This window comes from Elephas maximus, chromosome 4 (assembly GCF_024166365.1).
Source record: "Elephas maximus indicus isolate mEleMax1 chromosome 4, mEleMax1 primary haplotype, whole genome shotgun sequence".
Taxonomy (NCBI): domain Eukaryota; kingdom Metazoa; phylum Chordata; class Mammalia; order Proboscidea; family Elephantidae; genus Elephas; species Elephas maximus.
Genome location: NC_064822.1, coordinates 185,527,910 through 185,541,543, shown reverse-complemented (window position 1 = coordinate 185,541,543; position 13,634 = coordinate 185,527,910). Strand labels below are relative to the sequence as shown.

The 13,634-nt window shown below is 56.1% G+C and overlaps 2 protein-coding genes and 1 long non-coding RNA gene across 11 annotated transcripts in view; 1 reads left to right on the top strand and 2 right to left on the bottom strand.

The window, feature by feature from the left end:
• The window catches only part of TEF (TEF transcription factor, PAR bZIP family member), a 24,334-nt gene extending 18,264 nt beyond the window's left edge, over positions 1-6,070 (bottom strand). Inside the window, exon 1 of the mRNA XM_049884485.1 lies at positions 5,937-6,070. Coding sequence (XP_049740442.1) covers positions 5,937-6,003 — 67 coding nt within the window. The 5' untranslated portion in view covers positions 6,004-6,070. The remainder of the gene's footprint in view (positions 1-5,936) is intronic.
• LOC126076082 (uncharacterized) overlaps positions 1-10,798 on the top strand; it is a 14,890-nt gene extending 4,092 nt beyond the window's left edge. For 2 of the 7 annotated variants that reach the window (XR_007517413.1, XR_007517416.1), the window contains exons 2-3: positions 4,296-4,681; positions 5,422-10,798. This is a non-coding gene — a long non-coding RNA (uncharacterized LOC126076082). The remainder of the gene's footprint in view (positions 1-4,295; positions 4,682-5,421) is intronic. The other 5 variants (XR_007517418.1, XR_007517415.1, XR_007517419.1 and 2 more) reach the window with 5 other exon arrangements.
• The window catches only part of ZC3H7B (zinc finger CCCH-type containing 7B), a 58,637-nt gene continuing 55,767 nt past the window's right edge, over positions 10,765-13,634 (bottom strand). For all 3 annotated transcript variants that reach the window (XM_049884480.1, XM_049884481.1, XM_049884482.1), the window contains exon 23: positions 10,765-13,634. In XM_049884480.1, the coding sequence (XP_049740437.1) occupies positions 13,343-13,634 (292 nt within the window). In that variant the 3' untranslated portion in view covers positions 10,765-13,342.

The window sequence follows — 13,634 nt, the reverse complement described above, 5'->3', positions numbered from 1 at the left end:
GCTGGCTTACTTTGTTGTCAGTGCTGGTAGGAGGGTTAACAAAACCCTTCGGAGCCAAGTCATATACGTTTGGAGCGTTACTAACATTAAATAACAGTCATTGTGTTTTGACTCACAATTGAACCTGGAATGACAAACATGAGATGTCCTCCTGGCAAGTCCAGCACTCAACTAGCAGGCAGCTTGCCCCTTTCTGGTCCGCATACCTGTGGCTGCCTAGTTCTGGGCTCTGTGGTTTGTGCCTGGGGAGTGTGTTCCTCCAGGGGAGAAGTGGCGGGTAGAGGCTCTTTATTACCTCTTGCCCATCTCATCAGAACTCTCAAGAGTACTAATTTCCTGTTTAGCTGGCATTTTCCCCACTCTCAGGGCTTAGATTACAGGGGGAGAGCTGCCCATGAGTGCCGTTTCCAAAGAGGAGCCCTCACCTCTGACCTTTGCCACATCCCAAGGTTTCTCCAGTTGAAGCCGTGGTTGGGGGCACGGGGGTTGGGTGTGGGCTCTGGAGCTGGACCATATGGGTCTGGTTCTTGCTTCTACCACTTCCTGTGTGACCTTGGGCAAGTTACTTAACCTCTCTGTGCCTTAGTAGCATAAGTCAAGGAATCGATTCAGGCACAATGCTGAGTATAGAAGTTGGCGCATAGCAAGTGTTCAATTAAAGTTAACTCATTGTTATTCCATCTTGGGTGGTTCTGGGGATACTACGTTCCTCCTCACCTGCCACTTCCCCAAGAACGGAGCGAGTGGTGGGGTGGCCTTCAAGGCCCTGCAGGCTTTCCAAGGCCCTGTAACCTCACCTCTTATTTCTCCTTCACTTGTTCACTTTCTGCATCCACAGTGGCCCTTTTGTTTTCACAATGGCCATTTATTCCTCAGACACATTTAGTCTTTCTTGCCCCAGGAAGGAGCCTTTGGAGGTGCTGTTGCCTTAGCCTGAAAGCTCCTCATGTAACTGCCTCCTCCTCACCATCCAGGCCTCAAATGTCACTCCCTCAAAGAGGCTGGCCCTGACCCTTCTGACTGCTCAGCATTTGTCTCTCTCCTATAGAACACAAATGTCAGGCGAACAGGGACCTCTCAGTCAATGTCGAATGACTGCGTGACTGAAAAGGGGCCACCCTGTGACGTGGTTTCAGAGACCCCAGGATATCCTGTGTGTAGGGAAGAGCCTATAAACGGCCGAGCTGGGTGCAAACCCTTGACAACCGTGTGGCCTTCCCATCTCTGAGCATCAGCTCCCTCATCTGTAGGGTGGACAATCACAGCTTCTTTGCAAAGCCATTCAGAGACAGTGACGTAAAAGCACATAGCACAATTCCTGGCCCGTGCTCAGGGAAGGTGTCTGTTAGAATCGGGACTCATCCCTTTAGCAGCCTAGCCTGTGAGTCAGGCCTGATAAGATGCAAAGCTATCTGGAAGGGGCACTCCTTGAAGCTGTCTAGGTAAGAATGAGTTCCTCACATTTCCCTGAGTGGTGAGGGCCAAGAGGTAGCCAAGACGGCTCTAGGCCCCAGAGACAGGAGAGAAGAAAGGAGAGCTGGGACCACATGCTGGCCCTGAGGGTGGACGATCTCGCTGAGTTCATCACCAGAGGATCGGGTGCAGTACACAGTTTAGAAGGTTGTAGTGAAGATTAGGTTCCCCGGGTGGCGCAAATGATTAAGTACTCTGTTAGTAACTGAAAGGTTGGCAGTCCAGATCTACCCGAGGTGCCTCGGAAGAAAGGCTTGGCAATCTGCTTCTGAGAGATCACAGCCATTGAAAATCCTACAGAGCACAATTCCGCTCTGACACTCGTGCGGTCGCCGTGAGTCAGAATTGACTTGATGGCAACTGGCTTGTTTTTGTTTTCTGTTTTTGATGATGATTAAATTTGCTCACATGCAGCACATGGACGGGTCCCCCCCACCCTTCTCCTTCCCTGAAAGGAAACGTCTTTATTTCTCAGTGTTGCTCTGGTCCCCCAGGCTGGGAGTAGAGGAAACCATATGGACCTTTAATAAGGCCAAGCTCAACAGTTGTCCTGGCCTGAGTCCACCCTCTCTGCTCATTTTCCTCAGTCCACCAGGAGGAAGATACCAAGCCCCTCCTCCCTGCACTCCTGCCTCCTCTGCAGAGTCCCACTGACAGCCTGCCGACCCATCTGGTACAGGGCTGGTGGCAACATGCCCCTCAGAGCCTCAGCATGCATTTCCAAGGAGATAGCCGTGTGTGTGTGCGTGTGCGTGCGTGTGCGCGCGCGCACGTGCATGCACGCGCGTCCACAAACCTGCAATATTCCAGTTCTTTCAGGAGAATATCCACAGAAAGGAAGGTGGGGAGAAGGGGCTTGGGTTCGGGTTGCAAATGTGATGTAGGTAGAGGGAGCAGAACAGACGGCCACAGCACTCTGCATTTCACAGAGAAAACAGTATGGCAATTCACAGTTTGCAAACATTTTCACGTAGGATAACTGATCTGATCCTAGCAACAAGTCTGTGAAGCAGGCATTCTTTTTCCCCTTTTCACAGATTGGGGATGGAGAGAGAGAAGCATAGCAAGGCCACGTGGCCAGGAGTCTCCTCCTTGTCTCTGGGTATAAGCCCTGTGCTGCTGCACCCAGAAGTGACTCTGGTTTAAGGGGTCCCATACAGGGACCCTGCCTACACAGCTCAAGATGAAGGCCTTGTTCAACCTGGGAGTGTGTTTTCATGCTACACAGTCCCCTGAAAAGGAGGCCTGAGTGATCAAGGCTGGCAGAAAGATGGGGGGCAGCCTCTGAGGCTAGCCAAGGCCCTGTAGGGTCCAGGAAGGTGGGGTATAAGGAGCTCATGATACAGTTTAGAGAAGCAAGGTATTTCCAGAAGCAGAAGAAAGAAGCGAGAAATGGGGCTAGAGTGAGTGGCCTGGAACAGAACCAACTCTTGGAAGAGAATCCTTGGGAGAAAGGGCTGGAGCAGAGACAGAAAGAAAAGCCCTTAGGGATCAGGGCCCAGAGACACAGAGGGGAAACAGAGTCAGACTCTGGGGTACAGACCCACCCTTTTGCTGGACATGTACTTCTCTGCCCACAGGGAGGCTGGCCAAACAGGCGGACCTTGGTGATGGACTGCCAGGTGGCCGTTATAACCTGAAGCCAAGGGAGGCTTGTCCCAGCCTGCTGAGTTTTGGAAAGCCTGCTTCTCCAGGGGCGGGGAAGAGGCAGAGGTTCCCGGTAGGCTGGGGCGGGAGCAAGAGGGAGGGGGTCCCAAGGTGGGACCTCTGGGGGAGTCTCTGAACTAAGAAATGAAACAAGAGACTGCAAGAGGTGGGAGAGCTAAGTCTAGTGAGAACACACCTAGAATTTCTCACGTTCTGTGTGACTTTCCTTGGAAATTCCCTCCTACTGGAGATACGCTATGTATTTGACCTAATCGTGCTGAGGCACAGTCACAGGGCTGGGTAAAGAAGAGAAAGTGGGGAGTCTGTAAATAGGTCCTCAGTTTCCTGAAGAGCACCCTGCCCCCTTCACACCTGATGGGGCCCCGCAGAAAGCTGCCAGAGCGAGGGCCCAGGAGCCTGAGGGAACCCCTCCTTCCTCAGAGGCAATGGCGGCTGGTCACCTCTGTGGGTCTGCCCCCAGAACCAAGATGAGCAGCCCAAGGCTGATTCCTCTGAGGCAGAGGTCAGACATACCTCCTCTCTCCAACCTTTTTACCAGTTCTGATACCAGCCATCCCTCCCATGGCACTCTCGACTTCTCTGCTGGGTTCAATGATTCATTGTAATGAACACACAGAACTCACAGACCTGTGGTCTGCCTCCCAGGGTCTGCTGGAGTGGTATCGAACGGAAAGAGAGGCCGACTCAACGAGAACTTAGTGCTGGCTACATGACTGTACCATGCTAGAAACTCTAGCTCTGATTGGTGTATGTACTCCCTTTCACCAAGGTCTATTGCTTTTGAGGTAGATGTCTTTATTTTTAGAAACTATTTGGAGAGACTGGGAGCTTTGGAAAGTGGCAACTGTGGAGGGGACAGTAATGAGTGGGGTCTTTGTGAGGTACATTGATGTACCTCCATTTTATGCGCCCTGTTGGCCACAGGCATCTGCCAGCTCTACAAGACCTCATGCTTCTGGCCATCAGTGCGATGCCACACGCAGAGGTGATAGGAGGTGGCTGCTTTGACCCACCAGCCATACCAGACCCAAAATCCTCAGACAGAGCCAGCCAGTGCTTGGCAAAACTCTACCTGAGGCCTTGGATGCGTCCCTTCAGCACTGGGTCCCGGCTCTGCCCACCCCAGTGAGCAAGGGGGACTTTCTGCGTTGCAGGGCTCTGCAGATCAGAGGGAGTGCCAGCAGCCAGCAGCTGCCGCCACACTTCAAAGGCCTGGTGATCCTTGTCTGAGGAGCAGTGCCCTGAGTCGCCCCTGAGAGCCCTTCCCTCTCCAGCTGGGAGCTGACCCTGCCGAGCTGCTGGCCACCAGCTGTAACCTGTCCACGTACCCAGAGATCCTGGGATGGCCTGGGTGGGGTCCTGGGGTGCTATGCTGCCTACCCTGGGTGCCAGGACCAAGAAAGGGGCCCTCTGCCTCTAGATTTTGGAAGTTTTTGGAAGAAGCCTTCCAGCTTCACCTACCCATGCAGGCCATTCAGAGACACCAAAAAGGCTGTGGCCTGTTTGTGGGCATAGACTCCACCTGAGGCTCATCTGTCAGGTGAGTTGCAGGGGTCCCCTAAAATGGGCTTCTCCTGGTGAGCAGTTGGAGTCCTAAGTGCTAGCAGGGCCCAGGAGCACCTCCTATGAGGCCCATGTCAGAGAGTGGCCCGGACTGCCCCAGCATTCAAAACCACAACACCCTGGACCCAAAGCCACATAAGAGAGCCCCCTGGCACCATGCCCTGAACCACAGGATCATCTGCCATGACCAGAGTCAGCTGTCCCTCCTTTCCTGATGTAAAAACTGCCTAAGCCCACTCCCTGCGGGTGAGAGGAAGGACAGTGACTGTTTGTCCCAGGCTCCCAAGTCTGGGGAAGTGGGCTGACAGTCCTGTGGAAGGAAGTCCTGCGGGGACAACCAGGGCCACCTGGTGATGGACTCTATCAGTGCCAGCACAGCAGGATGAGGGAGAGGCCTGAGAAAGGTCTCCTGAGGGGAGACCGAGAGGCAGAGAACAGTTGAGCAATGAGGACCTGGGTGCGAGCACCTGGCGTCTCGGAGGAGAAGAGATTTGGAGGGATGTGTATCAGGAGGGGTGCCCTGAGCAAGCCGGCCTCCAACTCTCCCCAAGCTGACCATGGCCTTGGGGCTCCCAGGCAGAATTGGGAGACACCTGGTGCTGGCCCAGAGCTGCCTCACCCACGCCCTCCTCTGCCTCTCCCGTGACCGCCCGCCCCCCTGCCCCCCCATTCCCCTGCCCCCCCACTTCTCCCTCCCCACCCCATGTTTGCCTGTAGTATCCTAGGAACGCGGGGCTCGAGCCTGTGGTCCTGTTACATAACAGCCTTCATCCCAGCCGGAGATCAGCCGCCCTCAAGCAGGAGCCGAGGCGCCGCCCGGGGACGCCTCTTCTCCAGACACAGGGCCCTGGCCACTGAATCTCCAGTCTCTCCCTCTCCCCTGTGCATCTCAACATGCAGGGGAGGGAACCTCACAAGCAACCAGCGTCTTGCTAGATTCTTCCACCAGGCCCTCTTGTCTGTCCCTGGCCCATGTGAGCACAGCACCTGTCGTCGGTAGCTGCTCCCTGACACGCGTCCTGAAGCTGGCAGTCTTTGGGGCAGTCCCTGAGTTGGTGTGGCACCTACTTGCCTCCCCCAACCTGGCCCTTTCCGCACCCAGGAAGGGGTCAAGAGCAGACCCTTGCTGAGGACCCTCTCTCTGCCTGGAGATGCCTGCCCTACCACCGCACCAGGCTGCCCCCACCCTTGGCACCTGGGCAGTCAGCCAGCGTGGTCACCCCTGCTCCTACCTGCCCTCTTCTCTGGCCAAGGCAGAGAGTGTTCCAGCAGGGACTTGAGGACCTCTGGCATGTCCATGGCAGGGGCCACTCTGATCTGGTCACAGCTTGCCTGCAGGAGGTGCTCGCTCCGGGAGTTTGGAAGCAGCGGGAAGGCAGTGGCTGGCGGGGAGCTGCGGGCTTGGAGCAGGCGGGGCAGGAGCCCGAGGCAGCCAATGGGCAGCACAGCCCGGCCCACTCAGCCACCCCCTGCTTGGCCACCTGCCAGCTCCACTGCAGCCAGGCCTGGCCTTCCCTTTCCCGCTGCCTGGAGGGGCGGGCCTGGCCCCTTGGCTTACCAGCAGAAGCACGTGGAGCCAATCCTCTGCAGGGGCGGCCTGTTATCTAACTTTGCAAAGGGAAGTTCTCCCCCCAGGCTGGGAGCCAGCGCCAGGGCTGCCAGGTGAGAATGAAGAGTGCACTCCACGCCCACAGCCAGCAGGCTCCCACATGCAGCCTGGAGGCCCAGTGAAGAGCGGCCGCCATGGAAACCATCTGGGCTGGGTCCTGAGACCCTAGCAAGACAGAAGGACATAGGCAGGACCAGCATAAAGCACAGCCCTGTGTTGGCAGGCACAGGCAAATGAACGGGCAGCGTGTGCTCACCTGCAAGCTAGTGAGCCTCTGGGGTTGTTGGCATGTTCTGCTGTGGCTGTGTCACGCCACAAGGGCCTGCAGGGCGTGTCCATGCAGCCTGCATCAGTGGGGCTCATGCTTCTGCAGAGCCTGCTCTCCTAAGAGAAGTGGCTAGCCCTGCAGGCTGAGGCTCTTTGGCCTTTGGTGGGGTGGGGAGGGGAGAGGAAGGTATCACTGAAACCCCTCGCAGGCTCACTGCCCCCAGCCCATCCTGGGACCTTGATGGCAGCTGGCTGTTTGCTGTAGTCTTCTTCCTTGCCTTCCCCCCAGGACACTGTCTGGCCTCTGTGGCCCCCAGGCCACTTGAACCTGTGGGTTATGCCAAGGTTCTGTATGTTGCTGTCCACCAGAGACCAACATCAGAGCCCAGCCCCGTGGCCCAGGTATGCCAGGGCCTCAATTCTGCCACACACACAGGTGGGGTCTGGAACAAGCCACACAGCTCTTCTGGGTCTCAGCTCCAGTCTACTGAGTATGGGGAGCCCTGAGCTTCCTTTGGCTCTAGTTCTGTCTCCCCAGGTTGGATGCAGTGAGCACTTGGTCCCCTGTGCTGTCCTTGACTTCTCCGCACTCCTCGGCCCTTTCCAAAATGCCGTTTTGCACAGAATCCAATACTCCAGGAACCCCTTATGGTTTCTCCCCTTCCTAACAGTCCCCAGCTTTCTCTCATTATCCTCTGTCGCTCCCTGATAACCCTCTCCAAAGTAACATTCTTTTCCCAAATTACTTACAAATTAATTTTAGTTTCTGAATACAAAAAACAGTTACATGGGTCAAAGCTCAAAACTATTTCTAAAGGTATGCTTCAGAAACATCCTTCTTCCCCGCTCCCCTTCTTCCTGTTTTTATTACTCCTTATTTCTTCATCTGGCGTTGGGAGGATTTTGTAAATGCGAAGGAAAGGCCTTTTTATACTCCACTGCTCCAGGCTAGACCCCGGGCTGGAGCCCTGTGCCTGTGTGACCCTCCTGAGTGCAAGGCAGGTGTCACACAAAGATGGGAAGACAGCTGCCTACAGAGCATGGTTCCAGAGGCAATATGGAGGACCATGCATGTCTCCAGAATACCCACCTGGTGCATGAGATTTCGTTTTTGTGAACGCTCTGCAGACGACTCCTCATGTACAAATGTGTGCAGCCTCTAAGACCGTAAGTGCTGACCACACACCTGGCATCAGGCTAGGCCCTGGGAGGACTTCAAAGTTAAACCACACGCTCCACCCTGAAGAGATTTTCATGCCACTGGGAGTCAGTCCAGCCAGACACCCCCACTCTACATCACAACATCAACTTGCAGCACCGCCTGTGGCTGGCAGGGGTCACAGCAGCAGGTAGCTGGGCCAAGCACTGTGGAGTTCGTAGGTGGGGTCACACGGGACACACCTGGGAGAGAGGAAGCCACATGCACACCTGGATACACTAGCGGGGCCACCTGGCAGGGGGATGGTCTGGATCTCGGGGTTCCTGGCTCAGAGATATGATGCCCACTGCAGATGGTCTGGGGCCAGTGGGTTCCTTATGGAGGCCCCTGAGCCCATTCCCACCCCCACCCTTGGGCTTCCATAGTCTATCTGCCCCCAACTCACTGGGGACAGTGTCCATTATGTGTGGACGGCAAGGTCTCTTGGCAGGGCAGCTGTGATCTCCCGCTTGCCTTGTGTCGGTCAGGCAGGTGCCCTTAGTGGACACAAGGTCATGCTCAGAGCAGGAAAGGTCCCATGAGAGCATCTCCTGCACCGTCCAGTTGGGGAAACTGAGGCCCAGACTGGGGAAGAATTTGCTCAAGAAAGCTCACTGTCTCGCCCTCTTGGTTGGCCAGCACTGCACATTTAAATTCGAGACCAGGAAATGAAGACACCAGGGGAGACAGATGCACACTGGTCATCAGTCAGCCCGAGAGCCAGAGGTATTTTCTCTTGGCCTCACAGGGGATGGTCCCCCAGGCCAGATGGAGGTCTGGGAGGCAGCGGAGGGCTCCTCCACTGGGGGTAGATGTGGATGCCGCTTTTTTGCAGAGCTCTCCGGGCCTTCTCTAGAGGGGGTGCAGAGCTGCCCCAGCCCCAGCCTGCAGGCTCCTGACAGACCCCACCCGCCTGTCCTCAGAAGCAACTTTCCAGGAATGGAAGTGGGGACAGGCACAGGTGCACCATGGCTGGTGAGCTCACAGCAGCCCTGCTCACAGGACTGAAGTCAGAGACAGGACTGCTCTGTGACTGCCGTGATGAGATAGCAGCCACTAAATATCCAGGCCATGTGGGTTCGCGGAAACGCATCCGTGAAGCAGAATCGAGAGAGAGAGAAACAAAAGTCAGTGCACACAAATTGTTAGTTGCCGACGAGATGATTCAGACTCATGGCACCCCCATGTGTGCAGAGTAGAACTGCTTCATAGGGTTTCTAAGGCCGTGACCTTTCAGAAGATTGCCAGGCTTTTCTTCTGAGGCATCTCTGGGTGGGTTTGAACCACCGACCTTTCGGTTAGTAGTCTAGTGCTTAACCATTTGCACCACCCAGGGTGACTGCACTCAGATTACAATGATGTAAAAATATCTGTAAATTCTTAATTGCAGTTTCACCTTCTCCAGGAAGCTCTCCCTGGTTCCCCAGCCTGGATGAGGTATCCTCCTTCGCCCCCCGAATATCTCCTGTCACTGCCCCCATCACATCATCCTGCAATCTTCTATTTAGGTCAGTCCCCTGACTGTGAATTCCAGGGAGCCACGGTTTCTCCAGGAATCTTGTACTCTAGGGTCTGCAATGGGGTAAGTACTCAATGCTTAACAACCAGAAGCGAATTTAAGGGAATTTATGAGAATTTAAGGAGTAGGTACTTCAGTGGCACTCGGTTACTAATCAAAAGGTTGGTGGTTTGAATCCACTCAGAGGCACGTCAGAAGAAAAGCCTGGCAATTTACTTCCGAAAGATCACACTCACTGAAAACCCTATGAAGCACATCTACCCTGACACCCATGGGTTTGCCATGAGTTGGAGTTGATTCTACTCGGCAGCAACTGTTCTGGTTGTTTATGAGAATTTAAGAATTGATGTCCAGTGGGTTAACTGAAGTCCTGCTTATCTGACTCCTCCTATATCTCTCAGCTCAAGGAAGGCACTGACGCTGGCCCGAGGGTGCGCCTGCATTCTTCTTCCAGGAGCTGCGCCTGGCTGTACTGCTTTGGGGTTTCTTGGTGTGGCCATGGGTACTGAGACCCACAGGACACCACAGCTGAAGGGACCTTTGCCAGTTCCCAGTCTCAGCTCTGCCTCCCGCGTGTCCTTGGCACCTTCGTTGAACCTCTCTGAGCCACACAATTTGGACACCAAACGTGCAAGGCTGCTGTGGACAGATGTGCTAGATCACTGTGCCTGGTGCAGAGAAAGGGCATCCCATACTTATCAAGCACTTGAGCACCTACTGCATACCTGGCCATGTGAGCTCCTGGCCCAGGAGACTCCCTGCCTTCAGAAAATTCACAAGCCTGCGACATCTGTCCCTGGGCCACTGTATACTGCAGTCTAAAGCTGGACACATGCAGCCCATCCCATCAGGACCCCTTGTAGCCACACACAATCCACCCCAGCAATTACAGGTGTCCCTCATTGAGAAGTCCTGCTCTGAAGGCCTTCTCTTTGGAAAGATGAGGAAAGGGGCCTACGTGGCTTCGGTTGCCCTCAGGGCTTCGTGGGAGCACCTTCCAAAGCATGGTCTGGCCCTTTGCCTTCCTGGAAAAGTCATACCCGGAAAGGGTAGAGGTTGGTGCTCTGCAGCCAGGATGGCACATACAGGAAGAGCAGGGGAGGGTGGGTACCATGGACCGCCCTGCACAGAGGGCCAAAGCAGGCAGGCTGCAGAAGAGCGGGCACAGTGAGCCACAGGCCACCTGTACAGAGCACAGAGTGTCCCTGTCAGCCAGGTGCTGCCAGAGCTGGAGTCAGCTAGGTTGGGTGTTTACAGCAGGACACAGACCTCCTGCCCCTCATCCTTCAGAATGTCCGCCTCGAGGCCTGCCCATTGCCAGCCTGGCCCCACGAGGACAGCCCAGGCCCCGGGGCATAAGCCCCAGGTGGGGAGGAGCAGGAGTGACACCTTGGGGACAGAGGTCAAAGTGCACGTTTATTTTCTAGAACAAAGGCTAAAAGGAGCAAGTTTCTTTCATTTTATTTTAAGAAGGACAAAAATTGTTATTAAAACATCTACATTATTATCAAGATACTAGACTTTATGAATATTTAATATTAAAGTGTGGTATTCTTAAATTTTTTAATACACAGACACCTTTAAAGGACCATTAAATTGATTACTGCCCAGCTGCTGAGAAATGCAGCCTCCCAGGCCCCCACCGCAAAGGGACACACACTAGTGGGACCTCCACTGACACAATGCTATGCTGTGCTGTCCTGTCCTCTCCATCTGTCCCCTGCCTGCTGGGGTGGGCACAGGCCCAACTCAACTCTCTGGGCCTCTGAGCCACCCCTCCCAGGGGTCACAACTGAGTAATTCCCCTCGGGTGTTCTGGTTTCCCTCCCCACGCCCAGCCATTCCAGCCTCCCCTCTCTCTTCCCAGCCTTCAGGGGATCCTCGGGCAGCCCTGGATTCCAAGGCCCCCAGAAGGCTGGAGAAGAAAACTCTGGACTGAGTCCTCTTGCTTCCAGTGGAGACAAGCACACAGCTTTTTCTTTCCCTGAGCACTCCCGCTCTCTCCCCACTGGGCTCTGGTGGTCTGGGAGGGCACCAGACAGAGCTGGGCCAGGCAGGGAGCACTCCCACCCCCAAATCACCTTGGCCCCAAGTTCTAGTCCTTGTCTCCTCACACCCGGCCCTCTGACAAGCCGGAAACACTCATCGTGCCAGAGTGGCTGTATTTCCTGGCCAAGTCCTTTATCTTTAGCCTTCATTGGAAGTGATCCCTTGGATACCACACACATATATAATATTATATAGAGCGATATATTTAATACCTGTGTATATATGCACCGCAGGGGCGAGATATATACACACTAGAAACAAGGCTGGTGACGACAAACTGCAACACCACGGACCAGGGGAACAAGTGTCATCCACGTTCAGGGCCATGGCCCCCACCTTGGGTATGGGCACTCCTCCCCCAGCCCCCAGCCACGCCACCAGCACCCAAACTCTGCAGTGCTGGCCTGCTGGGGGGAAGGGGTCAGGCAAGAGGAAAGGGTGCATGCCATGGTTATAGGGAAAAGGCCAGGCGGGGGCAGCTGGAGGGACAGGGTTCCCTATCCCCTGTACCCCATCACATCATCCGCACACTGCCGATCCTTGCTCGAGGAGAAATAAGGGGTTCCATTCTCTCCAACTCACCCCCAGCCCAGCCTGGGTCCCTGGTTCCTTCCGGGGGTGCCCACTCCTTGTGACAATGGAGTGGGGTATTCTGGAATGTCTGGGGAACCAGGGGAGGCAGGGGCTGCCTGCGGGGGTGGGATGGAGAGGAGGGAGTCCACATGTCAGATGAGAGGGTTGGGAAAGGGCTCGGTGGGTGGGGGCAGGGGCTGGGGTCCCAGGCAGCTGGTAGGGCCGGGGATCAGGGTGGGGTTGGGAAAGAAGGTCAAAATTGTATATCTGGATCTATGGGAGGAGGAGGAGAGGACCCTACTGGGTCCCCAGGAGGGGTGGGTCTAATCCTGGAGTGGCCCTTGGTGTCCAGGGCTGATTCCCTCCTCTTCCCCCTCACCACCATTGCAGAACCTGAGCTCCTGGTTGCACGGCCCCTTACCACCTCTTCTGAACAAACAGCCAGGCTGGCATCCTCGGCTGGGAACGTTATAACCTCTGCTGCTGCCCCTCCACACCCACCCTCAGGAGGGACTGTCCCTCCACAGGGATGCTGACAGGCCCAGGCCCCGAGTCCCCTTCCCCAGCCCGTGGCTGCCGAGACCCCAGCTGCACATCCCATCCCTGCCGGGGAGCCTGCGGCTCGTCCATAATGGGCCCCAAGTCTCTGCCTCATGCTGCAGGCTGGAGACCCTGGCAGGTCATTCTCTCCCTTTAGGCCTCAGTTTTCCTATCTGCGAAATGGGGGTTTGGGCAGGATCATCTTGGAAGGCTTTAAGGAGCCACCATCCACATTCAGGGCCCACCATGGAAGGGCCAGAGATTGTGTCATTAAAGAGAACACGGCTCCTTTGGCTTCAGGGATCATCCAGCCCAGCCCCTCCCTCCCTCCCACCCAGAGGGAAAACTCAGGCCCCAGGGGTAGGTGATCAGTACAGTGTTCCCAGCTTCATCCGGGGCTGCATTTTAAAGCTAATGGGGCCTCCTGCCCTTGGTTGTGTCCTGATCTACCCCCAGGGAGGTGGGGGGGGGGTGGGGTGGGGCAGGGAGAAGGATCTCCTGCTGCAGATTCAAGTGGGGACCCCAGGCTCCCCAGCCCTGAGCGTCAGGAGAGGACAGAAATTAAAGCTGTAGGCTGAAGCTGCAGGGGCCAGCTAAGGGCCCGTCCCCCAGCCAGCAGAACCGTGGGGGTGGGGAGCTGGTCTGCCCAGGCTTTCAGCAGGGCGAGGACCCCAGGACCACTTGGGGCTGCAGCATGTGCACCTGGGTCTGCATACCTGGGTGGTGGGGGCAGAAGGGACAGACGGGGCCTGGGGGGCTGGAGGCTGCCTGGCGAGGGCAGCTACCCACCCCCTGTCCCGGCCTGCCCTGGCCCCTCTATCAGGCCCTCTGTCTCCACCCTAACCCCTGACCCCAGGACTTTGCCCAAGGCCAAGACTTGGCCCTACTCCCCGGTGGTGGTGGTGGTGGTGGTGGTGGTGGTGGTGGTGGCAGCAGCGGCTGCGGCGGCGGCAGTGGCAGCAGGTGCTTCTGGGGCGGCAACATCCCCGCCCTCCTGTAGCAGGAAGTTGTACTTGCCGAAGTCATCGTCCCGCGGGCACAGAAGCATGTCCTTGCGGGCCTTGGCGAGCTTCTGCTTCAGCACCTCGCGCCGGTCCAACCACTCATTGAGCTCCTCCTGCCCATGGGCGCAGCGGCACTTGTCCCCATCTGGGCAGGGCTTGCCTTTTTGGAGC